The sequence below is a fragment of the Xyrauchen texanus genome, chromosome 37, assembly GCF_025860055.1.
Source record: "Xyrauchen texanus isolate HMW12.3.18 chromosome 37, RBS_HiC_50CHRs, whole genome shotgun sequence".
Lineage (NCBI taxonomy): Eukaryota > Metazoa > Chordata > Actinopteri > Cypriniformes > Catostomidae > Xyrauchen > Xyrauchen texanus.
The window spans coordinates 15,870,305-15,897,375 of NC_068312.1; the positions used below are offsets into that span (position 1 = coordinate 15,870,305).

At 37.1% G+C, this 27,071-nt stretch overlaps 1 protein-coding gene across 1 annotated transcript; it reads right to left on the reverse strand.

The window, feature by feature from the left end:
• Positions 1-445: 445 nt before the first annotated feature.
• Positions 446-26,601, reverse strand: LOC127631068 (docking protein 2-like). The gene is made up of 6 exons (XM_052109033.1): positions 26,478-26,601; positions 23,986-24,117; positions 22,280-22,447; positions 17,642-17,744; positions 2,259-2,434; positions 446-2,075 (listed from the first exon to the last, which is right to left on the reverse strand). Exons 1-6 carry the CDS (start codon positions 26,535-26,537, stop codon positions 1,074-1,076), a joined length of 1,641 nt encoding a protein of 546 aa, XP_051964993.1. The 5' UTR covers positions 26,538-26,601; the 3' UTR covers positions 446-1,073.
• Between the last annotated feature and the right edge of the window lie 470 nt (positions 26,602-27,071).

Below are 27,071 nucleotides of genomic sequence, written 5' to 3' on the forward strand. Positions count from 1 at the left end.
ATGGGCATCATCCATTTAGGGAAAGATCTGCAGGAATTTAATTACCTGTGTGTCACAGCAGAGTTCCTTTGAAATAACGGCAAGAAAAGGAAGAGAAGAAGGGCTATTAGTGCCCCGTGTTCAACCAAATTACTATTGAATTTACAAGCTGATAAAATCAACCATTTCTTTGTAGATAGCAAAGGTCATAGTAGTACACTGTATATGCTTGGTTGCAACTAGCACACACAGAGCTTTAATGTTTGGAGTGGAGTTTTTCTTGTCCTATTTTAGTCCAGTGGAGTTTATTAAATGGACCAATGTGATTTGCAGTCTAGTCTTTAAGGTGCACATCACTGCTATCACATAACCGTAAAACACCCTGATAAGTATTGTCCATTCTGCTCATTTGTTGGTTAAATATTTGATTTATTCACTCATTCATTTACTTATTAAATCACCCATTCTTTCTCGAATTTACTCACTCACTCATTCACTTACTCACTCAATCAATTAACTCATTCATTCATTCACTCATTGTATCAATAATTCTCTTATTCATTCACTCACTTATTTACTCAGTCACTCGTTCAATCACCCATTTACTTATTCATTCATTTACATATTATTTTACAAATTGAATCACTCATTCATTCATAATGCATTCCCTCACTCATCTACTCAATCACTCATCTACTCAATCACTCATTCATCCACTCACTCACACACACATATTCATTTACTCATTAATTCACAGATTCATTAACCCATTTATTCACTTACTAATGAATTAATTTACTCAGCCATTTACTCGTTTACTCATTCATTTATTTATTTATATACTCAATTTACTCATTCGCACACTCAATCAATCATTCATTCACTTATTTACTCTCTCTCTCATTAACTCAATCACTCCTTTATTCGTGCACACATTTTTTCATTCATTAATTCACTTATTCATTCATTCATTAATTTACTCACTCACTCACTAATTCACATTTCTCTACTGTGTCCTCTGTAGTGGTAATGCCAAACATAACTGAGCATCACCAATCAATAGGATACTGATATAAAAGGTTTTGAAGCAGTCCTTAATTATTATTTTGCGTTACTCTCACCATGATATTATCATATGGTGAACTGTCATCTTCATCATTGTCTTTCTTTTCTGGCAGCAAGGCCCTTCTGGGAGGTTTAGGAACCGCATAGTCGTCGACACAAGCATTGTACGGATACTCGTGACCACCCGGATCCGTTATTGTACCCAGCATCTTCCAGGCATGACCTTTAACCTCCTCTGGTTCATCATAGAGTGACGGAGGACCACTTGTGGCCACACCACAACCTTCTGGCTCATCATAAATGTGATCCACATGTTTGAAAGTGAAAGAGTGTTTCTTTGGTCCATGTGAGAAACACGTTCTGATGGCCATTTCATCGATACTGTCATAAAGGGGTTCTGTGCCTTCTACAATGCCTTTCTTCTCATTTTCACAACTGGACTCTGCTAAAGTGGTTGGTAGGTTGGATGCTGGCAAAATATCTACCATAACATTCTTGCCAATGTTGTCAAATGGCAAAGAGTAGTCAGAGTCCCCAGGGTTGGAGCAGGTGGACCGTAGAACGTTTTTATCTGCCTTATCCCCTGGGTCTGGACCCGGTGCCATAGCCCGGGAATACATCTCAACTTCAGTGTTGGCCAAAGGACAACTTTTGAAGTTCTTCACCTGGCTTTTTCGTGGTGGAGGCCTGGTGTCCAGGGTCAGACTCTTAACCCCTGTGAGAAGCTTCTCTGTTGGGGCTTCAGGTCTGGAATGCTGGGGGTTCTGTTTTGGTTGTTGGGTACTGTCCCTAAATGCTCCTTCAGACACCATACTGTAGATACTGGAATTATCTACTGGACCTTTCGCTCGAGGAGTAGATGGCACAGATTCTCGATCCCCACTTGATAACTGATTTTGAGGCAAATTAGCTCTGTGTAGATTGATTGCAGCCTCTACAGATTGGAAGATGGTATTTCCTTGCTTTGTGTCAAACTCAAAGTTGCCTTCCCCAGAGTCGCATCTTCTCCCAGCCTCAAAGGAGAATGTTGCCTATTTATGAATGAGAAAAGAATAGAAAGCAGCATGAAAATGTGCTAAGATACTGTAGTTTTCTAGAAAATATCTCTGCATCTCTGAAAGTGTCATCTGCAGTGTTCTCAAAGCCAGCATTACTTGCACAAGCATTGCATCAAGCTTTAAATGACAGGTTAAAGAACAAAGTTAAAGCTTTACCTTGTCACGTCCAAATCTGCGGAGGAAACGGTAGGGCCAGGAGTAGAGAACCTCTCCCGTTTTAGGATTTTTCAGAAGGAGGCTATCAAAATCAGTCCGTAACAACAGCAGTCCTTTCAGGCCACATCTTTCAGAAGCCTCTGTGCGCCTCACTGACACCTTGAAGTCTTTCATTGCTAAAGGCAACAGGGAGGAGAAGCTTTACATAAAAAACATGACAAAAATCACACCAATATAGTATATACAGATATATCCACTAACGTGCTGTCTGGGTAGGCAAACTAGGCACTGCCTACCCTGCCAAAATTCAAAAATAAAATGTTTATTAAATAATAAACTTGTATTTGTATTTTTACTGATGATTTATATATGCAATATGTGTGATATTCCAATTGTTTAGACGTTATGATGACAAATGTAGCAGTTACGCATAATCAACTAAAAACAAATGGTAGAATAAGCAGTACTTTTACGGTCCATTCATTGCAGACGACAAGCGGAAAACCCATGTTGCGCATGCGCACGTCAATCCTGTATTCTTTAACATGTATGGCAATAAGCACAAATCTGCTGTGCCTTTTGATGTAAATATGTTATGCCCGTAATCATCTCCGTTACTTATCAGACATGGACCAATTAAAATTGAGATATTCCTGGACATTTGCGTAGCTAACGTCATTACACCACAGCTAGCATACATGCCTAATCCCCACCAAATTCAAAATCAAAATGACAGCACCGGCCATAATCACGGAATTAAGACATTTTTCCAAGCTCGATTTTAATTCCAAATATGAGTTAATTGCAAGAGGGAGGTCTATGCCAGCCTTAGATGGACTAGTACAGCGAAAGGGCCCAAAAATTATCCGATCATTTCAAACTGATTGGTATGTAAGAAAAGATTGGCTATGTGGCTGTGCTAACAATCAGCGGCTGTACTGCTATCCCTGCCTGCTTTTTTCAACCAGTCAGACTGTTTGGACTTCAGCGGGATATTGTGATTTGAACAACCTGCCCGCAGCTTTAACCAAGCATGAAAAGTCGTCAGCTCACATCCAGTGTCAAATTACACTGAAAACCTTTGGAAAATCTCGGATCGTCCTTGCACTTGATGAGCAAAGGAAGCTGAATATAACCTACCACAATGAAAAGGTAAAGGAAAACAGAACTTATGTTCTGTTATATGTTCTGTGTTTTGACTACTGAATTTTGTATAATAATATCTAATGAAGATATAGTAACAAAATCGTATATATTATATATAATACATATATAAAATACATATACATTTCTTGATATGTACACGATATACATCCTGATTTGTACATTTCTTGATATGCCGCACTTGTGCGTAACGTTCACTGTTAACACGCTTGTGTGTGTGTGTGTGTGAGAGAGAGAGAGAGAGAGCGAGAGTACACGATGTACATCCTGATTTGTACATTTCTTGTTATGCCGTGCTTGTGCTATTGCGTATTATTAGTTTAAACAATAAATCAGGTAATCTGGCTTTCATAATTCAGTGCCTAGCCTCTTTAAGACATCACCGCACGTCACTGGATATATCAACCAGTTAATCCTCAATTTAAAGGAAAAGTTCACCTAAATATGAAAATTCTGTCATTTGCTCACCCTCACCCTCATTCTTTTAGTAGAACACAATCTACAGTATCTAAAAAAAAACGACAAAGATTTTTTATATATATCATTTATGTAACTTTTTTGTTTGACTGCAAAGATTGAATAAATAATGACAGAATTTTAATTTTAGGCTTTTTTTTTTCAGTGTTTTCTTGAAACAAAACAAAACACCAGATTTCTTTTTGTGTCAGTTGTGTGCATTATAATTGTTTTTTCAACAAGTGTAAAGATTTGCACAAGCACAGCAGAGAATTTAAAAGCTTCTCATTAGATGTTCTCAGGGAAGAAAGGTCAACCATTAATTTTGTTATTTCTGGACAATGGTGTGAACTCTTTGGCCTGCGAAATTGTGCTGTTTCTCCAGAGGTCTATGCGGAGGCACACCATGCAGATTTTTTCCTGCACAGGAGCAGACAAGATCAAATCCCATACATTTTCTGAGGTGAAGTGTCAAAAGGAGATGTTTCTCCCTATGCCATTCACGAAATTTTTAAATTGGCTTCACAGTGGTGGGATATTAATTCAGACTTTACATAAATCTAATGGAAATGTAGATGTTTCTCACTAAACTAAAAGGGGTTTAAAACTTTGCTAAAAATACTAAAATAATAATGTAACATTGTGTAATAATTTTTCTTGTGTCACTAGAGGTGTCAAACCGAATTGTTTTAAACCAATTTTCAACACATATTCCAGCCCCAATAATGCCTTTGATTGAGCAAATGTTGTTACTGTATGTCTAGTTGGGCCACTCAAACAAACAGATTGCAATTATGTTTGGTGCCCCATAAATGACACTTTTTAACATTACGTTTACTGCATTTCATTTCTGTATTTAAAATGAACCTTCAAAATCATCCTTTCTATGTCATAAAAAACAGTATTTGCCTAATGTGCATTTAAAAGGTACAATAACTTTTCAGCAAATTTGCGAATTCATTTGTTAATTCATGGAATGTCCCAGGGCTGCGTTTCCCAAAAGCATCATAAGCCTAGGTAGATCATAGAAACCGTTGATGACAATGATCTCTACAATCAACTTTAGCTGAAATGCTTTTGGGAAACGCAACCCTGGACAGTTGTCACATTTATGAAGCTGAAATCCATAAAAGGGTATTTTTTTCCCCCATTTTTTTATTTTCTTCATTGTTATTAACCATCACATCTGTGTTGCACAACATAAAAACTGTGTCTGTGTCTTCTCCAGCCACAGTAAAACTTTATTGAGAGGAAATGTGCCTTTGCAAAGACAATGCTAGTTTCTGTTTGCAGCTGTTAAAACATCTCTCCACAAATGTAGGATGACACAGTTCCTTTCTTCAAAAGAACAGAAAAGCCACAATATATTTACTAGTTTAAATATGTACCGAGAATATCTGAGCATTTCCACATTTGCATCCTGTTGTCACTGAGCAAGAACTGGTGAGATTCAAGTTGATTAGAATTAGATATCTGTTACTCTCTCTCTTTCTCTGTCTCAATACGTTTGGCATCACGATGGCATTGCACCAAATTTACAACAAATGCTTTGCGGTTTAAAACCCCCATTTCCAGTTCTCTTAACCACCATAGTTTCCACATGACCTCATTTGCATAACATTGTCTCAATCTCTATCTCTCATTCTCCCCTCCAGGTGTGTGTTCAGGAAGTAGTTAAAAAGTATTGTCTTTCATCAGTTGTTAAAGGTGCAATTGGATACCTCTTACATTTTATACAGTACTACAATGTTTAAAGCCCCCAGTAAAAACCTTAGAAGATGCTTTGTTTTTTAAATTCCAAGTAGCCTGTAATATTTATGCATGAAACAAGTGTGCCAATGTTTTCACACAGAAATCTTACATCAGTAACTTCACATTTTCATTTATTCTAAATTAGCTATACAATTTTGCTTAAATTTACCATCTTAAAACACACTTATGCAAAAATCAAGGATTACTGAAATATTAAAACATGGAATGTGTTAAGCTGAAATTATTTTATATTATACATTTAATAATTGACCCTATAATAAGTATTATTATTTTAAGAGTCACAAACATTATGTGTGTTATAGCTCATTCTGAGATGTCATATGTGATCAAGAAATGTGCCAGCCTGCAGAAATGGAAGGGAATGTGCATTCCATTTGGATCATGCACTACAAATAATCATAATATCATAACCATATTATTAAAATGTATCTTTGTTCTTTGTGTTGTTATGGTGAATCTTGAAATGCTATATTTATTTTAATTGGTTAAATGTACAGCACTTTGGTCAACAGTTGTTGTTTTTAAATGTGTTATGACTGACTATAATCATTATTTTATTGTTAATCGTCAGTTACTTTAGTCACAAACAGTTGAGGGGTTTGTTTCAGAATCAAACAAAACGCTAAGTATGTTCAGATAGAGCAGATTCACATTCATTCTAAATCATAAATGTTGCAAAATCCTTTGCAGGACAGCATTTTATGAAGGTAATGGCATTTTGGTTATTCATGGTTTAAGTATGGAACATTTACACTGTGCATGGATTAACAGTGTATTATCATCTGGACCACTTCATGTTCACAATATGTTGATCCTTTGCTCTCTTCCAAGTCAAAGCCCTTTAGACTGATTCACAGACTTCTTTCTTAAAGAAACACTTCCACCAGTAATGACCTATGAGATATGAAACCTTGATCTAGCTCTGTTATAATGGCACAAACAGAGGACTTTAACACTTGAGGTGAATTTCCTGTGGTATTCAATCAGGATTGCTAGCAGGAAGTCATTAACCAGTGGCTACTGGTCAGGCATAAGGTTAACACCTGCCAGAGAAACTCATTCCCATTCTCATCTGAGAAAAAATACATAAATACTTCTGCTTCAGTCACAATGGATAAAAAAAGACAAAGCTTTTACTTTTTTAAGTTAGAAGTTAGAAACTCATCTATGGTCCTACTTTTTGTGAGAGCAAATGATCGTCCTGTCGAAGAGCAGGGATTGAGATACACATATTGGGGGGCCACAGGCTGGATTTCTTGAAGAACTATGTAGTTTGTTAGTAGCAAGTAGTACTTTCCAAAAGTTTCCCAAAAGCATCGTCATCTAAGTAGTTCTATATGTAAATATGTCTATAAATTAATGAGAGCTTTGAACCGTTCTTAAACCATCAAGTGCAATTTAAATGTGTCAGACGTTCAGTTTATCAAAGACTACTGGACATTTAATAAATTATATTAATATATTTTGATCATTGATAAGCCATTGTAAACCATTTCAGAGGATAAAAATAGTGTTGAAAAAAAATTGCTTTGAAACCAATAGGCAGTCTCCATCCACAATCTGCAATGTGTATAGGTCTAAATTTACAAGAAGCATACTGTAATACAGTATACCGTTATATTAGCCTTCTTTGATAAGCATCATTATAATGGCAATACAAAGACGACATGTTCTTTTTAAACAGATTATTTAAGAAGAAATATATGAGCATTGTGACCCTACAGTTTAAAACTTAAATAAATAGGCCTAAATAAATAGTTAAAATATGGTTAACAAGAGTGTGCAATGAGCGAGTCCCTCTCTCTTTCTTCATCCTCCTCCTCTACTTCATTCCTCCAATGGCTGGTTCAGATCAGCTCGCCTATAGTCTTTTTACATGGCAGTCACATATTGCATGCTGCATAATGGCAGTAAGTACACAGTGCATTAAAGTCTAACCAGAGTATGAGTAGTGCAATATTGATGCTCATTTACATTTTTTTTGTGTATTTGTTCAGTTTACAGCCAAAGTAACACATTTTACATGATATGGGGCTACGTGAGAGCCCCTGAATAATTCACTTCACAAACATTCATGTTACATGCATTCATTGCATCACTTTCAATAATCTCAGCATCCATTCATCTGGAATCCAAAATTATTTATTTAACTGTAATAGTTAATACATTTCAGTGCCTCAACAAGGTTACAAACAACTTCCATGTTCGTTAGTATTTCTACATAATTTTTATGTTAAGAAGACAAACTCCTGGGCATACTGGTCAAAGTTGCTGTGTTCGTTAATCAGCCAAGACAGCGATCACACAGCCAAGCAGGTACATAACTGAACTTTATTGAACACTCGCAGAGTACAAACCCCCTGCTTGGGGCGTGGCTCACTCAGTAGCGATCTCACCCATCTGATATCACTACATCTCCCCTCCTCCAAACAATGAACTTGGCGAACCCAAGAATATTACTGTTCTGGCATAACAAACATACTCTAACCATTTAAACCAATATTATGCCATACTTCTATTATCACATGAAAGAAGATTATTTAATTATTATAAAACATTTTGTCTTGCTTTATTTATTTATTTTTTTTCCTTTACAATACTTTTCCTCAATTTTATTACAATAGCATTGTGTTCACCTTTTTTTTTTTTTTTTTTTTTAGCAGAGGTCAGGGTGGACTACCTGAGCACTCCTGGCACAGTGAGAGGATTATTCTGCCTCTGTGATCACCGGCCATCAACTAAAGGTTCATTCGTCTTGGTGGGACAGACAACGTCCCGACCTTGTGTAAGTCCCCAGTCGGGTAGGTATGGCAGGCTGCGGACTTGGAGCTGGTTGAGGAACTGTTGCTGCTTGACAGTCAGGTACATGATCATCCTCACAAAAGTCTGGCAAATCAACTGTGTGTTCTTTTCCTTTTACAGGGTGGTGGAGTCGCACCAACACCCGTCTGTTACGTCGAATATTTCCATGTGAGGTTTTCAAAACAAACGACCTTGGGCCCTGCTGTCGGATCACTTTCGCAGTGACAGCTTGGTCCTTAATCCAAACTGTCTGTCCGGGTTTCAGTGGTGACAAAGATCTTGCTCTATGTCTCTTATTGTACGAATTTCTTGTTCGAGCACGTAAGCTGGATTCAAACTGTTTCAGTTTGTCAACATCTGGAAGTTTAGGTGTGAGAAGAGACGGCAGAGTTGGTAAGCCTGTTCTCAGTCTTCTGCCCATTGACAATTCTGCTGGACTATAGCCATTTGCTAGTGGTGTAGAGCAGTATGCAAGCAAGGCTTTGAACGGATCTGACGTTTTCCCCAGGAGTTTTTTGACAGTTTGCACCGCTCGTTCGGCTTCACCATTCCCTTGTGGATACCGTGGGCTGCTTGTTATGTGCTTAAAGTCATATTCCCTCGAAAATTCCCGGAAGTCAGCGCTGCTATACTGTGGCCCATTGTCAGATATTAGCATCTCAGGCACCCCATTCCGTGCAAACACTGCTTTATGATGTTCTATTATAGTTGCCGAAGAAGTTGATGCCAATTTGATTACATCGACATCTCTTGAATCGTAATCAACAGTCAAAAGGTGCTTTTGTCCCTTTAGTTCAAACAGGTCTGTAGCCGCTCTCTGCCATGGATATGGTGGAAAGTCTGTAGGTTGTAGCGGTTCTACAACTGTCCATGGAAGCCTTTCTACACTCATCACATTGTTGCACCATAGTTCGCAATTGTGAACTCAGACCGGGCCACCACACAGACTGTCTTGCCCTTTGACGACATTTTTCTATTCCCTGGTGTGCCTGATGAATCTGAAGGAGAACTGAACTTTGGAGTGAGGCAGGGATTATCAACCTTGTCCCATGTAGAAGCATTCCGTCGAGGATGGAAATCATGTCTCTTTCCAGCCAGTAAGGTCTGAGTTTTTCATGCTCATGGAACCTCATTACTTGGCTGCATACAGGGTCTTTCTTTAACTCCTGTCGAATGTTGTCTAGGCGGCTCTTTGAGGCAGGGAAGCTTTTGCCTATTTGGGCAAGGTAAATATTTGTGTCTTCCATGAGAGTTGAGTCATCAACCGTTATATCGCTCATACTGGGCATTCTTGACAGTGTGTCTGGAGTTGTGAACTGTTTTCCTGGAACATGGCTAATCTCGTAGGAATATCTCATAAGTCTCATTCTGAACCTTTGCAACCTTGGTGGTAAGTCATCCAGATGTTTTGTGCTCAGTAAACTCAGAAGTGGCTTATGGTCTGTCTCGAGAAAGAAATGCTTCCCAATGAGATAGCAGCTGAAACGCTCGCATGCCCTAACAACAGCTAGAGCCTCCTTCTCTATCTGAGCATATCTCTGCTCAGTTGGAGTTAATGCTCTAGACGCGTATGCAATGGGTTTCCATGCATCACTGGACTTCTGAAAAATCACTCCTCCCAGACCAAAGGACGATGCGTCTGCTGCGACTTTAGTTTCCTTGCTTGGATCAAAGAGTGCTAAAGTTGGCATTGTGGTTAGCTCTTTTTTCAGCAATGCAAATGATTCCTGCTGTGGTGCGTCCCAGGACCACAGACTTCTTTGTGAAAGGAGGTCTCGCAAAGGCTTTGTTTTCTCGGCCAGGTCTGGAATGAACATCCACAATTGGTTCATCATTCCAAGAAAGCTGCGTACCTCAGACACGTTGTTAGGCTCGCGCATATTTTGAACCGCAGCCAGTTTGTCTGGGTCGGGCTGTAATCCAGCTGAGGATAGCTTATGGCCTAGGAACTTGACTTCAGTCTTTGCAAATTCACACTTCTTTCTGTTAAGCATCAGGCCAGCTTTCTGCACCCTCTTTAATACTGCGTCGAGTCTGATGTCATCTTCCTCTGGAGATCTTCCATATATGAGGATGTCATCCATGTGGCATGTTACTCCATCCAGTCCATCCAAAATCTGAAACATTCTCATTTGAAACAGCTCTGGAGCACTGGAAATCCCAAATGGAAGTCTCTTAAAAGAGTAGCGCCCAAATGGCGTAATGAAGGTAGTCAATTGTTGAGACTCGTCAGCCAAACGGATCTGCCAAAATCCTGAATTGGCATCTAATTTGGTGAAGATTTTTGCTCCCCCTAACTGTCCTAGTGTGTGGTCTACTGAGGGCAAAATAAACTTCTCTCGTCTAACCGCACTGTTTAATTTAGTCAGGTCAACACAAATTATTACTGTGTCATCAGGCTTAAGAACCGGAACCGTACCAGAACACCAGTCACTAGGTCCTTCGACTTTTTTGATGATGTCCTGCTTCACCATCCTGGATAACTCCTCTTTGACCTTCTCAATTAAGGGCACTGGGATCCGTCAGGCTACATTTACAGAAAAAGGTGTTGCATTGGGCTGTAACTTAATACAGTATTCCTCTTTCAGCTCACCTAAGCCTGTGAAAAGTTCTGGATATTTCTCTTGCCACTTGCATTCTGTGATGTTATCCAGTCTTGTAATAAGGTTAAGCTTTTCAATGGCATGTCTGCCCAGAAGTGATTTTTTTTTTTATTTAACCCTTATTTAACCAGGGAAATCCTTTGAGAACAAGTCTCTTTTACGAAGGAGCCCTGAAGAGATGTGAAGAGATTTTTGACCACATAGATGTCTTCCTCTATATTTTTCTAATTTTTCGAGATGGTGGTAGAAAATACTCCTTTCACGTCCAAGACATTCTTTCCTGGTCCCATCAGCACTTTGCGCGTTTTCTTAAGGCCTGTGTTTTTATTTGAGGAATGCTTGCTCTTCATCTGAATCGCAGTCCTCTTTAACCTCATGAAGCACAGTTTTTGAATGGCAATGGCTCTTATAGTGCCCTGTCCTATGGCACTGATGACAGACAGCTTCTTTGGCTGGGCAGAGATCTTTTACATGATATGAGGATTTTCCACATCTCATGCAGCTTGACATCTTTGGTTTCTCTTCATGTTTTTTCTGAAAATTCAGCCAATTCCCACCTTTTCCTGACTTTGGCTTTTTGGTTGAATCCTGCCTGTACATCTCTTTGTGTACAGCATCTACCTTTAGGTCTTCGTCTTCTTCCTGCCTAAGTTCAGCCTGCTGTTTTCTCACTGCTTCGCTTTGCCTGGCCATTGTTATGGCTTTGTTCAGAGTTAGGTTTGCATGTAATTGAAGGCGCTCTGACAGTTTGATATCTTTTAATCCGACGACAATTCTGTCTCTAATAAGTTCATCTCTCAGAGTTCCAAAAGCACAGCGTTCCGACAATGAATACAGCGCAGTGATAAAATCATTACCTGGTTCATCTGGCTCTTGTTTCCTGGAGTTAAACTTTGCTCTCTCATAGATCACATTTATTTTGCCAGTGAAGTATTCCTTGAATTTATTCTGCACAGTTTCATAATTTCCACGCTCCTCTGTAGTCATGGCTAATCCGCACAAAATGTCATCAGCTTTGTCTCCCATGCAATAAATCAGTGTGTTAACTTGGTGCAAATCTGATGCTTGGGCTAGGTTACTTGCAACTCTGAACCTTTCAAATCGTCTGATCCATCGTTCAAAGTCGTTTGGCTTTGTAAAATCGAATGGATCAGGAGGTCTGATTTGATATGAAGTTGTGGGTGCTGGTAATTCCTCCATTTGCTTTGTAGATTTTTATTAGTTGATAATTCCTATTTTCTTCTTAAAGCTCTTTCAAACTTGAGCACTTTATTCAACTTTTATAAATCATACGCTTATGTAGGCCTCTCTGCCTGCACCCCGGTTGCCTGGCGACCGTACCCCTCCCCCGCTCTTAACTTTAAGCGTGTGCTGATCCGCTTGGAGTCTTTCTTTATTTCCTTTTTTATTTTTTTTATTTCTCACGGTCCTACTGTAGCGTTTCTCCTCCAGCGGTGCTTCTGGGCTTATTCAACAGTTTATCGCTCGTTGGAGACTGTTCTACCGCTTCTGACACCATGTTGTGTTTGTTAATCAGCCAAGACAGCGATCACACAGCCAAGCAGGAACATAACTGAACTTTATTGAACACTCGCAGAGTACAAACCCCCTGCTTGGGGCGTGGCTCACTCAGTAGCGATCTCACACGTCTGATATCACTACAAAAGTGATCAGCACCTTTGGAATGGACAGCTCCAGTAACGGAGCACTTAAATTTAAATTTATAATGAGCGATTTACGTGTTGGTTTGGAAAACAGGCATTGCTATTTTAATTTTGAATACAAACATTTTCTAACTTTGCTATTAGCTGTTCTTCATTGATTAATTTATATATTTTGTGTTGGTGGTGAAACTGTAGAGCCTTGAAGTAACCCATTATAACGTAAATATGTTTATGTATTGTAAAAACAGATGTAGTTTTGCATTTCCCATCATATTTTTGTTACATACTGCTGTCGCTTGACAGAACAATGCCTTCTGATATTTAAATTGAAACAGATGGATTTGATAAACGTTCTAAATATGAAACTCCCTCAAGCCTGACACATTCCAGAGAGGACAGATTAAAACAGAATGATGGAGCTCAGCGGTAGCTCGCACAGTCATGTGGCTCAACTTTTTGCAGACAGAAATAAGTCAGTTAGTGTAATGAGATCATTTTAAATGTATTTCTGACTGAGGCCATGTATGTCAACATAATCACCCATGATTAAACATACAGGGTTGTTTGCAGATGCCCAATGAATTCAGATTAGTTGAGACAAATTGCATGGCAAAAGTGCAGCAGCAGTGATATATTGGTTTGTTTGTTTATAATATCCCTTCGTCTCTTCATTGCTTTCATCTGTGCTTGGAACTAGTGTGAAAGGTGTCCACTGAAAACTTTGTCTTTCCCTATTTTGTGGATGCATTTCTGCTTTTTGGTGTTTCTCTGTGTTTGTTGGATTGTCTGCTGGCCTGTTTTTCAAATTGCTCAGTGTATTTGAATCGATGAAAGAAAGGAAGTACAAGTAGAAAGAATGAAGAACAAAGCGTTTGAAAGATCCAGCACACTCTACATGTATTATAAATTACAATACATATATTTAAAAATGCCTTAAAGGAATAGTTCACCCATAACTGAAAATTCTCTCATCATTTACTCACCCTCATGCCATCTAAGATGTATATGCCTTTCTTTCTTCAGCAGTACACAAGCATCTCAGGTCTGTTGCTCCATTCAGTGCAAGTGAATGTTGGCCAGGTCATTGAAGTTACAAAAAGCATGTCAAGTCAGCAGTGCTGGCCCTCCCTATACGCAACATACGCAAGTTGCATAGGGCCCCCGATCTGCCAGGGGGCCCCCATGCTGTCGAAGACATTACAAGTAGCCAAAGTACTGGTATTTGTTGCCATGCAAACAAGAGTGCTCATTGATGCAAACATAATAATAGTGATCAATATATATATATGACATGCAAACATAAATGTAATGTAAACTGTAGAGGAGAAGGACAGTGTTTTTATATAATAAAATTGCACTAGATTTTGATCAAATTTGATATAATTATAAAAATTTACTATTTTGTTTCTATTTTGGACATTACGCATGAGATGCATAACATAGTAGATTTACTAAACATAAGGAGCTTAAAAAAGGAGAAAACATGCCAGTCAAGTGAAACGATCAAGCAAGAATACGGCAAGTACTTTTATTATATTTAAAATTCTTATTTAATCTTTACATTATCATTAGAAAGCTAATACTGCATTTCTCCAGCTTTGCTATGTTTTATGACAGAAATGTGACATCAAAAGTAATTTCTTAATTTGTGTCAGTACACATCAAAGCATGCCAAATCAAAACACGACATACTGTATGTGATTTATAATAATAATGTCATTAGCACATTCTTTATCAATCATTCTGCTGAATAGGCTATGTCATGTCATGAGAAATATGCTCATACGTTTTCATCAGATTTCTTCAGAAAAAAGAGCTTTCATATTTTCTGGTAAATTTTGCGATCATAAAAGTATTACATGGTGAACATTTTTCAGATAGCTAGATGGCACATGAGAGTTATTTTTGGTAAGCATTTAGCTGTATAATCAAAATTATTTTTCATTTAGCCCTGTTACAGTGTTAGGCCATTTTTAATGAAGGATAAAAAAAAATGTGTATCTGTCTTCAGGGACAATTATCATGTTCATCAGTAAGACAAGCAGTGCCAGCAAGATGCCGGTGTACAGATAGCTAAAGCAGACACAAGTACAGACCCCAGTAATATAGAGCCAGAAAGTGCCTTGCCTACAGACCCAGCAGACTGGCCTTATGCTCCTTTTTCTTTTATTTACTGAAGATTGTCTGATTTATTGTTAGTATAAAAAGGTAATAAACACTAATGTTCCTTAGAATTAATTCTCTGTATGTTGTTTGTTTAATATGAAACTGCTCTGCAAGACAGGCTTAAGGGGTGGGTGATCATATGGGGAGTTATGGACACACTGACCAGGGGACCTCCACACAAGTTTTGCTTAGGGCCCCCCAAAGGATATGACTGGCACTGCAAGTCAGCATAAACATACTCCAACAAACTCCAGTGGTTAAATTAATGTCTCCTGAAGTGATCTAGTTTGTTTTGGGTGTGAACAAACCTACATTTTCACAATAAATCTTGACAGCAGTCTCCTTAGCAATCATGATTTTAAGCTCAATTACACCTCCTATAGCATCATCTAGTGCTCTGCACTAGGAAGTGTAATCGAGCTTGAAATCATGATTGTGCCTAGAGACCGTAATGGCAAGATGTACAGTGAAAAGGGAATTATTTTTTGTCTGTTCTTACCCAAAACCAAATGAATCTCTTCAGAAGACATTGATTTAACCACTGGAATCTTCTGGATTACCTTTATGCTGACTCTATTTCCTTTTTGGAGCTTCAAAGTCCTGCCACCATTCATCTGCATTGTATGAACCTACAGAGCTGAAATAGTCTTCTACATATCTTTGTTTGTGTTCAGCAGAAGAAAGTCGTACACATCTGGGATTGCATGAGGGTGAGTAAATGATGAGAGAATTTTCATTTTTGGTAAACTATCCCTTTAAACAGCACATAATTTGGAAAGCATTGCCTTAATTGTCATAATTGTGTACTAACAACTGATTAACAATATAAAAAGAGTGGGTTCACATCCATTCTAAATATTCATGTTTAGAATAATAAACATCTGCAGAATGTCATTCCAAAATCTGACAAAGACATATTACAAAAACTCTAAAACTTTAGTCAAAACACATTAACAGAAAAGAAGGAAAAGTAAATGGTAAGTAGAAACACTGCAGAACAGAGAGTTTGGCAGATTCATCCCACTGCCATGTAAAAAAAACTACTCAAACTGGGACATTTTATATTGGTAAGATCCTAAATTTCCCCTTTGAAGGATGTATTAACATTCAATTTTCCCAACGTTGTAAATAAATGTCAAAACTTGAACGGCGACAATAAGTTGTTCTGAGTCAGAAAGGTTTGACATTTTAGAAAGGCTGAATCACATTCATATATGTGATAAGAGTTCAAAAACACATTCAGTATCTGTTATGAAGCAATCCAAGTTTTGCTCAATTTTGCTCAGTTGCGCAATAAGACACGGTACAAAATAGCAAACAATAAATTAAGAGAATTTTAAAATAATTTCCTCACAGGCATATGTTGGGGCAAAGGGAATGATAAGGAAAAAATAAATGCATATTTCTTTTTAATGTTACTTCATGTAATTAGTTTTTTTACAATACTTCGAAATCTAATATCATATTGTGTCTCAATCAGTTCACTATTCAAAAATAAGCTTTGTCACAATTGTGATCACTTAAAGAGTGAGCAAGAGCTATCTTATTAATTAATAAATAATATAACCCTTAAATTTGATATATTTGATACTACCAAATATGGTAGTTGTATATGTACTTCCTTTTATGGAGCTTTGACACAGACGTAATCTTTCAGAGGGGCGAAGTGGAATTATATTGCTATGGTCATGTGACTATTTTCAATACTCATGTAAAAACACGAACAATCGAGACACTCTGCACTCTTTTTCATAGTAAAATACAACTCTTAAGGCCGTTCAAATTTCAAATACAATTTTGGTCACAAATGTAACCGGTGGGAATAAATTAGTTACTGAGAGAAAAAGAATTTAAAATAATTCTGGAAATCAATGGAGGCAAACAGAGTACTGCACTTTGAAAGCAGCAGGATATTGCACATTTACAAGGATGGTGGTCAATTTGTAAAAAAGGCAGAGACTTGTGATATCTTTTCCACCACAAGAGGACAAAAGTAGCCACAACTTTCCACTACGTAATCACAGAATGAAGACGTTTTGTTCTGGTTCAGATTATTTACAGCCTTAAATGAACTTGTCAGACACTACTTCTAGTGCACACATTTAATCGAAGTGAATAAGCTGCTTTTTTAGAGTTTAGTTTTGTAAGTGTTTTTGCTGTGGAAAATGTGTTAATATTCGGTTGGCAGAGCTCTGTGTGTGTGTGTGTGTGTGTGTGTGTGTGTGTGTGTGTGTGTGTGTGTGTGTGTGTGTGTGTGTGTGTATGTGTGAGCGTGTATTTATCACTTTGTGGGGACCAAATGTCCCCATAAGGATAGTAAAACCCGAAAGTTTTGACCTTGTGGGGACATTTTGTCGGTCCCCATGAGGAAAACAGCTTATAAATCATACTAAATTATGTTTTTTGAAAATGTAAAAATGCAGAAAGTTTTCTGTGAGGGTTAGGTTTAGGGGTAGGGTTAGGTTTAGGGGATAGAATATAAAGTTTGTACAGTATAAAAACCATTATGTCTATGGAAAGTCCCCATAAAACTTGGAAACACAACATGTCTGTGTGTGTGTGTGTGTGTGTGTGTTTCTCACGGTAACTGGCAGATGAGCAGCCCTTGACCTTTTTAAGGTAGGCTACTTAACCAGAGTCCAACTAATCTTTCAAAGCAGTTCAAAATGCAACTCACTTTATGATTGAAGTCTTATGTGTTCACATTTGTTGTTTTGTAATTTTGTTTGTATTTGTTCAACCTGCATGGTCTTACCAGTTTCTCTGCTGCAGTAGAGGGTGTTATCCGACATTGTGACATCAACGGGATCAGAATGTAAACTGTTTCCTCTCGTTGTTCCTCTCTCTTTCCAGCTCATCTACGACATACAAAAACATACTGTCATTTATGAAACACACACACACACAACAAACCCAAAAGCATGCACAAGTACAGCTACAACAATTACAGTTCATCAAACAAAATTATTTTGAATACACACTGAACATGCAAAAATTGTATTTGAAGTGGGCTTTTTTCTGTGTTAAAATACTTTATCATTTCCCAGCTTAGTATGCAGAGACAACTATAAGTATTCCAATTGTAGGTTGATTTCCTGTTTGTTTGAGAATCCCGACCAGACTGACACAGTAATGTTGGCTTAACCAATGTTGTGAGTTTGGGCGGGACAACCTGCTTCACATGGCCAATGGCAGATGGAGGGAGTGTTTGGGGGAACCTGTTTGAAAACAGTTTGATGGTGCTAGTAACAAAGACACATGTCACCTTTAACACTAAACCCACACAACATATCCAAACAAAACATAACGTGAGCACAGTTCACTCTTTTTGCATGTCATTTTTCAGTGCTGCTTTCTTTAGAGCGCCTCTCACACTAGCTGAAATACAGTTGAGTTCACCACAGTGAGGTTTGGAAAAATGGCTTATGTAGAAGAATCACATCCTGAGACACATCGAGAGAAAAAAAAACATTGCAAACTACTCCATTCCTATAAAGAATAAAGCATTCGTCAGTCAAAAGACACAGCAAAGCTTCTAATGCTGTTTTTTCTTTGTAGTACCTCTTCTGATTCTAATTCTGAAAGACTGCAGCCCATTTTTAGGAAAAGTCCAAAAGCTCTTGTTTATAATTTCCACATTCCCTAGAATCTCTCTTATAAGCTGATAGTATTTGGAATACAATATTTTAATTTGACCATAATATTAAAGCATAAGGGCTGTCATTTGATTCATTAGTGCATAGTCAAGGAGAGCAGCTGTGTCTTAAATGACCCACTATGCACTCAGCCATCTAATGCAGTGTTTGCCAATATTTTTTGCTGAAAGTAACCCCACAGCACCACCAGTAAGGTTCAAATACATCTTCATTGACACAAAACCAACGATATGTCATTGAGGTCAAAAATACATGAAAATGAAAATAAGTTATGATGTTTACTCATCAGCAAAAACAAAACCAGGTCAAATGAGCGGTAAAATGTGCAATAAGAACAGACTAATGGTGTTAATTATGCAGGGGAACTTGGTAAACTGCTAAATATTAATATTAATTATATAGTTTTTCATAATTCTGGTAGACAATACTGTATATTTTTACATGCACAATTTGTACTATTTACAAGTGTTTACGTTGACATGTAGAACAAGTTCTAAAAGGGTACTGTCTCTTTAAAAAAACCGGCAGTTCTGTGTTTTGTTTTGGTTGAGCATATATTAACGAGAGTGAAGTCACAAGGCTTGCTTATTATAATCAGATGTTTATTTTGAGTTGTTTTTAATCAACTATTAACTGTAAAGAACAGAAAGAGCTTTAAAGAGACATTACCCATGACAAATGGATTACATGGATCTTGACTCGACATTGAGATTTTTCAAATGACAATAGAGATTAGTGGGAATTTAGATTTTACCCAACCATAATCCCTATTATTTTTTATTTTAAGTCATACATTTTGATTTATAGGTTGAAAGAGCAAAATCCAATTCTTTGGACATACCCCCTGGAACCTGCTTACATACCCCCTGGGTTAAGAGTATACCTTGTTGAGAATCACTGATCTAGTGCATGAATTCTCAAAGTGGAAGTTTTCTTTTTGTTTTTTATTACACGGAAGCATTCTCAGTTTTTTTGATGTGTGAACACTACTCACACTACAAAATGACACAGAATAGTGCTGATGTATACTATGTTGGGTGCAGCTTGTGTGTTAGCATCACCATTACTATTGCTCACACTTAAGGTTAGGGGTTTGTTCAAATTCCTAATCCTAAATGATAAACTTAAACGAGAATCTCATCTCACACTGTATGAGCTATATGAATGATTTGAATACCTGAACTTCAAATTGTGTGGCTTATTAAAGAACGGTGTGCTATTTATTATAGAACAGAATGAGTGTTAGATTTTTTGCCTGGTAAATGATAAAACAGGTGAACAAATCTCAGACTCACAGTGATGGAGGTACCTGTGCCATTGGAAACAGAATATTATAAAGACTTGAATTGGGCCGGTAAGTAAAATCCAAGCAACCACCTAGGACATACAGAAGCAATGCAACTTCCAACAACACCCTAGCATCACGGCGATGAGTTTTGCACAGGCAAGCACCACTCAAAATGTCTTCATAAATCCTAGAATATCTAGATCATGTTGCTTTGGAACATAGAATACATTTTGAAAGAAAATATATTATTTTAGCTACAGTACATAAGAGTGTATATGCTACAAAAACAGTGTTAGATCAGAACACGGGGTGTGGCATACTAAAGGCTCTCATGGAGTGATAAGATAGGAGGTAAGTAACTTCTAAGAAGGGAACCTGTCACAGTGGTTAACCCTGGACAAGTATTCACTGAGAATTCAGAGATTCTGCAAGTTTCAACTACCCAAAGTGATGTTAGATACCTCTTGCATACATTAAGTCCATGTTATTTGTGCTTACTTCCTTTATTTTAATTATTACTGACACCCACAAAAAATACATTGTACCATCAGATAAAAAAACAAAAAAAAAAAGCAGATTCTCTTAAAGATATAAGAAACCAGTTCGCACAAAAAACGTTGAAAATAGATCTCTTCTCTGAACTTGCATTAACTAGAGCAGGATGAGGAAGCTGAGAGTGAGTCACACCGGCAAAGTTTTTTTATCAGATTCAAAGGGCATTTACGTCTGCTGATGTGACAAGAAACCCTAGCAATCCGCTGCAATTTGAAACGTTTACCTCATGTCTGAAGAAATTCAGCATAAGATGTCATCAGAGACTATCTCTGTAGTGTTGGTTGAGAACAGATGTAAACTTGTCTTGAGAACACAAATTCAACTGTGCCATGATTACAAGAAAAGACTGGAAACTTTGAAGCGACTTCTCATCACTGTTGCAATCAAGTGTCTGATGAGCTGTTAGACCACAATGTTCCATAAAAGGTCAAATATGGGCTTTCATATTTATAGAAAAAAGAACAGTGACCTATGTAGTTTGGAGAAATATATGTTGTGAGGGCAAAAGCAGAATAAGTGTTAATGGTGAGGTGTATTTTCTGTGCCACAAGCATCTGCAAAATGCAACTTAATTGCAAACAGGTTTCCCTGGCTATATTTACACCAACACCAGAAACTGGCTTATCGTGAGAAAGCAGCTTATTGCCGCTTGAATGAAAGTAGTGTTCCTGTTTACATGCACAGTATAAGTGGTGTATACATGCAGCTCGGCCAGTAAGCAGCTTTCTCAACAGCTAATTTCCCTGCGATGCTTGTATAAATAACAAATATGACATCTGAGGAAGACTTCACTTTTATATTCTCTGTTGCTTTGCTTCATTTCCAGGTATTCCAGAGTAGTTGCTGTGGTTGTTTCCTTAACCTTCTTTCACGACCTGCAGCAGAATTGCACTGCAATAGTGGGGTTTCCTTCTTATGTAAAAGTCTGGAATTCCCCAAATGTACGAGCGCATTTAAGCGAACATGAGGGGCAGTTGATATTTTACATTGGTGTTTACAGTATAAATGGGTATAGTATATAGTGTATGTGCTTTTCCCACTGTACTCCCAGAAATGTTGAATTGCTTCCACTGTGTTCACTTGTTGGGCTCCATCCTATGACGCATGTTTTCCGGCCTGTTCATGTTAATGAACACTCCTCAAAAACCTTATGCGTTTACATATCCACGTAAGCCGTGTTCTCCAAGAGAAACCCAGGTGTGTTAAACTGATTTTTTTTTTTAAGCTGAGAAAGGAACATAGAAATGTGGTCCTTGTCTACCATTGGTCTGTCTACAAACAGATACAGCAGTCCCACACCTAAATCAAACTATTGGTTGAGCAAATGGTGCTGTGTCAGGCTAATCAGAACGCTCAAACAGACAAAGCAATGTTTTGAATGTTTTTGATTCAGATGTTACATTTTCCACTCTACATTACAGTTTTACTCCACTGATGGTTATGTCCAGGTTTAGGGTTGGGATTGGGGTACATTTTATAAAGTATGCATTCCTCTTCACTGTATTACAGACTGTACAGCATAAAACAACTCACTTCACAACTTGCTTTTAGTGCCCCTCCATGGACAATACACCCGGAAAATGGAGCTCACATGTGCCCATTCGACAAACAACATATATGGCTTTGGCCACTGGGGGCAGTGTTTCACATTTTGGTAAGCATTTATGATTTTATTTAATAAAAAGAAACTCCTGTTTCCGATTTCAGTCTATTTTTTGTCAAATACTGTTCGATTCTGTCAAGTGAATCAATTAAATCAATTCTAAATATGAGAGATTATGGCTGCTACCTATAAACTCATGAACCACTTCATACTGGCTACACATTCAACAACATTACACACTTCCTCTTTAAAAACTGGACAGAGACAAAGGACTCAATTTAAGTTAAATACCGGAAATGCGATTTCACAGAGTTTTTGCATCCAGTCATCTAGTTCAGCGGTCTCAACAGCAAAAACAAACGTCTTTTCCGTTGTCTCCACCAAAAATGGTCCACAATCCCTTGGACAGCCTTCGACATCAGCCTCTGACACGCGAATGCAGTCATTCAACTTTATCACCTGTAACAACAAAAACATAAAACTAGAGAATTATGTGGGGGGTTCTTTGTATATTTTATGTGTATTGAAATATGTCAACAAATAATCTTTAAATAAATAGTTCTCCCAAATATTTTAATTCTGCCATTATTTATACACCTCAACTCAAATGATAACCTTGTGTGAGGAACAGACAAAAGTTAGTTTTTATTCACTGATAGTCTGCAGCTCTCAAATCAGTTGTGCCACCTTTAGACGTGTTGCAACAGGTTTGATTTGGTCAGTTTGGTCATGACACACGTAAAAACCAATTAGATTTGATGTGATTGACCTCTAACATGTGCTAGGCAGCATATTTGATTTGAAAGCTATGGCGGAGGGTAAGATTTCCAGAAAATAATGGCTTAAGTTTCAATCTGTTCAGAAGAGTTGAAAGATGAGCGCATGAGTCATGAGAAGTACTACTGTACTTTTGTGTGTGTGTGTGTGTGTGTGTGTGTGTGTTTTTGTGATTTACGAGGACAATTTTGTAAGTTACAAATTAGTAATTACAAGGGTATTATGCTATAAATGTGATTTATGAGGACATTTCTAGTGTCCCCATAATTCAAATCGCTTAAAAATCATACTAAACAATGTTTTATTGAAAATGTAAAAATGCAGAAGGTTTTCTGTGAGGGTTAGGTTTAGGGGTTGTGTTAGGTTTAGAGGATAGAATCTATAGTTTATACAGTATAAAAGTCATTATGTCTATGGAAAGTCCTCATAATGATAGGTAGACCAACATGTGTGTGTGTGTGTGTGTGTGTGTGTGTGTGTGTGTGTGTGTGTGTGTGTGTGTGTGTGTGTGTGTGTGTGTGTGTGTGTGTGTGATTGTAGAATTTTTTTTTTCATTTCTGGAGCTTGATAGACATATTCACTATTAAGACCCATTTTAAGGAAAAGATCTGCATGAAAACGTTTTATTTTATTTTATTATTTTATTGAATGTATTTATTTACAAGGGTGATTAATGAACATTTTGGGTGAACTATTCCTTTAACTAAAACTTTTGGGCAATCTACATACTCTATATGTCAGTAATAAACTGCTCAAATATTTGTATATGGTTATGTTTCATACATGACTACTACAGGTACTACACTACTGTACAAGCTGATCTAGATTACCCATTCGGTTGGGTGATTTGATGCATGATGTGCACTGTTTTCCCAGAACTGATCCTCATCCATGCATTCATTTCTGAGAGTGGTGTTTTGTGTGATAATGTTTTGTTAGTTGCTTACTTGACTTCTTTTCTAGGTGTTTTTTTCTTGCATGCATACAAACAAGTCACAATACATAGCTCTAGTGAAGAGATTAAATGGTACTTCCTGCACATTGTTTGTACATGTCTTTCCACGCATAAGCCATGTGTCTGACCTCCTACAGAGTTTGATTATTGGTATACCATGAGTGACAAATCAAAGATTTACATCGTACTCAAGATACATCATATCTTATTTGTTATGTTTGCTTTAGAGAGAATATCTGAGCATCCCTATTTGTGTTCCTATTACCTTTTTGTTGTCCTGTTTACGGTTGGGTTTCTCCAGTGTATTGCCAGCTCCATCTTTGAACTCAAAAAACTCAAGACGAGAGATAGAGCACGAGCTTTCTCGGTACAGCACGGACCAGACCTTGCGCCATTTCTGAAACAGAAAGAATTTGCAGAACTAAAGTGCCATCTACAAGTCTAAGACCACATAGAAAATATGGGTATTAAATTGAATTTAAAAATGTAAAAATTAGGAAAAGTTTACAAATTAAATATTTAAGATTCTACTCTGTATTTAGGCCACTAATCAACATAAGCAAATTTTGATATTGACCATGATGGTCAGATTTTGATGGTCAAGATGCTCTTAGGAACATTCTCAAATCGTGCTGGGATAACATGGATCATCAGGTTTTGCAAAACTTGAGAGGCAATCATTAAAGCAAAGGGGGAAGTGGGAGATGTACCAAATATTAAGTAATTCATGTTAATTTGTTCAATTTATCACACTTATTATTATGCTGATAATATAAGTAAATAGAAGCATTTTCACTTTGTACCCCACTTAACTGTATATTACAAAGTTTAAAATTAAATTAAATGTAAATTGCCAAAAACCTTTTTTAAAGCATATTAATGCTGTAGTATATGTAAAAGCTGTATAGTAAAATTCAATACATTTTTCACAACATCAGTGGTCTAAAGTATGCACAAAGTATTGCCAATATTTTTGAAGTATTCTTTCAGGTTCAATACAAGTTAAACTCAAACGACAGCATTTGTGGCATATAATATTGATTACCACAAAACTTAATTTTTGCTTGTCCCTCCTTTTCTTTAAAAATAAGCAACAATGGAGGTTGCACTTATAAAGGAAGTGAATGGGGGCAATTTTTGAACGTTATATATATACGTTATATATAACCACAAGACATAAACAAAATGCGTGTAAACAGGATTTTAGTATGATAAAATCACGTACTAACCTTTTGTGTAAAGTTATAGTCAATTTTACAACTTTGTTGCTATGATGATGTTATGTCAACAAACTCTAAAACCCTAACATGACTCTAAAAATGACAATTTAAATAACTTTCGGCTCAAATAATATATGAGTGTTAACAGAATAATGAATGTAAGTGCTTTTAAAAATGATCAGCTTCACATTTCTGTTCACTTCCATTGTAAGTGCTTCTCTGTGACCCAGACTTATGCTTTTTTTAAAGAAAAGGAGGGCGAGTCAAAATTATTATAATTTTTTTTAATCAACATCATGCCAAAAATGCTGTCAATTAAGCTTAACTTGTAATGAACCTGTAATATTCCTTTAAGCACTGGGGTGCAGGTATTAACTACCATTTCAATTAAATTCATGGCCTCAAACAGAACATAATTTATTACAGATGCAACCCATTCCTAGTTGTTTGCTAAAAAGACAGACCTGATCAAATTGCTAACATCAGCATTTTTTTATGGATTTCAGCAGCCCATAATTTCTCAAAATGATGCCAATGGACTAATTCTTCATGCAATCCCATATGGCCAACAACATTGTAAGCGGCATCAATCAAAATGAAGAGGAAATGGTTTTAAATGAGAACATGAGAACATGAATGTGCCAAACCAGTTCATGTACACAAAGTTCAGGATGTTTTTCATGGCACTGCCAGTGAGCTTAATATGATGCATGAATTTGTCTCTCTTTGTAATTGTTCCATAAATATACAGTATGTGCCAACAAACATGTGGTTCAAATTACGGCAAGTCAAGGGTGCTAATTGAAATGTATAGACCAAACTCAACAAGCTCTGCATAAAGAATACAAAGCAGACGTCATCATTCAATGACATATTTATATTCATAATTTTATTGGGAAGTGAGTTGTCATAGAATTAAGCACACTGAACTGTTACGCAGGTATGAACACACACTTTTGCACCCATGCAGAATGATCTCAATTATCCCCAATGATAATTAGTGGAAACTGGTCCAATAACAATCCAATATGTAAATATATAGAATCCCAGAGGTCACAGAACTGAGAAATGAGTGAAAAATCCCTCATAACTTCAATGTGTTTCCTTTGCAGAACTGCTCAACATAGGGTGATTGTTTATTTATTCATTCATTCAACTGTCTGTCTGTATTTTGAGAAGTGACACTGAATTCATTTATTATTATTGTTATTATTAATTAATTTATTTTTTAAATAATGCACACAGTATTGTGGTTGTTATACAGGAAATACATCATGGGCGATTGTACAGTAATATTTTGCAAGAGATGGTTTTGCAACATTCACATCAGACTAAACAAGTGTAAAACAAATGTACTTTTACAAAATTGATGGATTTTGTTATTATAGAAATGTATGTAATGTAGTCACTACATTTGCACATGATTTCAATCCTCTGGTTCTAACACTGCCTTCATTCTATGTTCTGAAAATATTCAGTTACAACATTTTTGTACCTGACCCAAAGCCTCCTGCAAGCAAAGTATGTTCTATCTTACCTTCCCAAACCTCTGCTGTAGTAGGTACAGAATCCCCCTTTTTCTAATGTCCTCCTCCATTTTTCTGCCTTTTGTCCAACCCAGCTCCTAGAGACTGTTGCATCTAGTGTATCATAGTTCTTCTGCTGTATTTACTTACACAAGCAGCATTTCCAAGTTCCGCCAAATCTACTTCCTGTATTGCCCAGAGTTTACACTTCTCTGCAAAGCTCTGCAACAGCCACCATGTTTGTGTGCGCTTTCTGTGCAAGTGCGCCTGAAACCACAATGATTACTCAAGATAATTAATTTCCTCATGTTGTTTTACATAAATAATCAAAATACAAAAGTAAAACCTCAAAGATAGCCCCCAAATGTAAATGGATACTTAGACCACAATTAAAAAAGTAAGAATTCCTTTGCATAACAAAATATTTCCACATTTTTAATCTTCTAAAAATGGCAAAAAGAGGTCTGCAAGGTTTTAAATAAATAAGCATTAGATGGACCCACTTTATATTAGGTGGCCTTAACTTCTATGTACTTAACCATTTGATAAAATGTGGATATTATGTACATACTTGTTGTTGCATTGTAATTACATTTAAAGTACTT

Excerpts from the sequence above, each read along its gene's own strand:
- LOC127631068 (XM_052109033.1), bottom strand. The coding sequence starts at position 26,537 with ATGGAGGAGGACATTAGAAAAAGGGGGATTCTGTACCTACTACAGCAG. Across the intron at positions 2,435-17,641 it reads CTACTGCAGCAGAGAAACTG|CAATGAAAGACTTCAAGGTG; the intron begins GTAAGACCATGC and ends TGTTGCCTTTAG. Across the intron at positions 2,076-2,258 it reads GCAGATTTGGACGTGACAAG|GCAACATTCTCCTTTGAGGC; the intron begins GTAAAGCTTTAA and ends ATTCATAAATAG.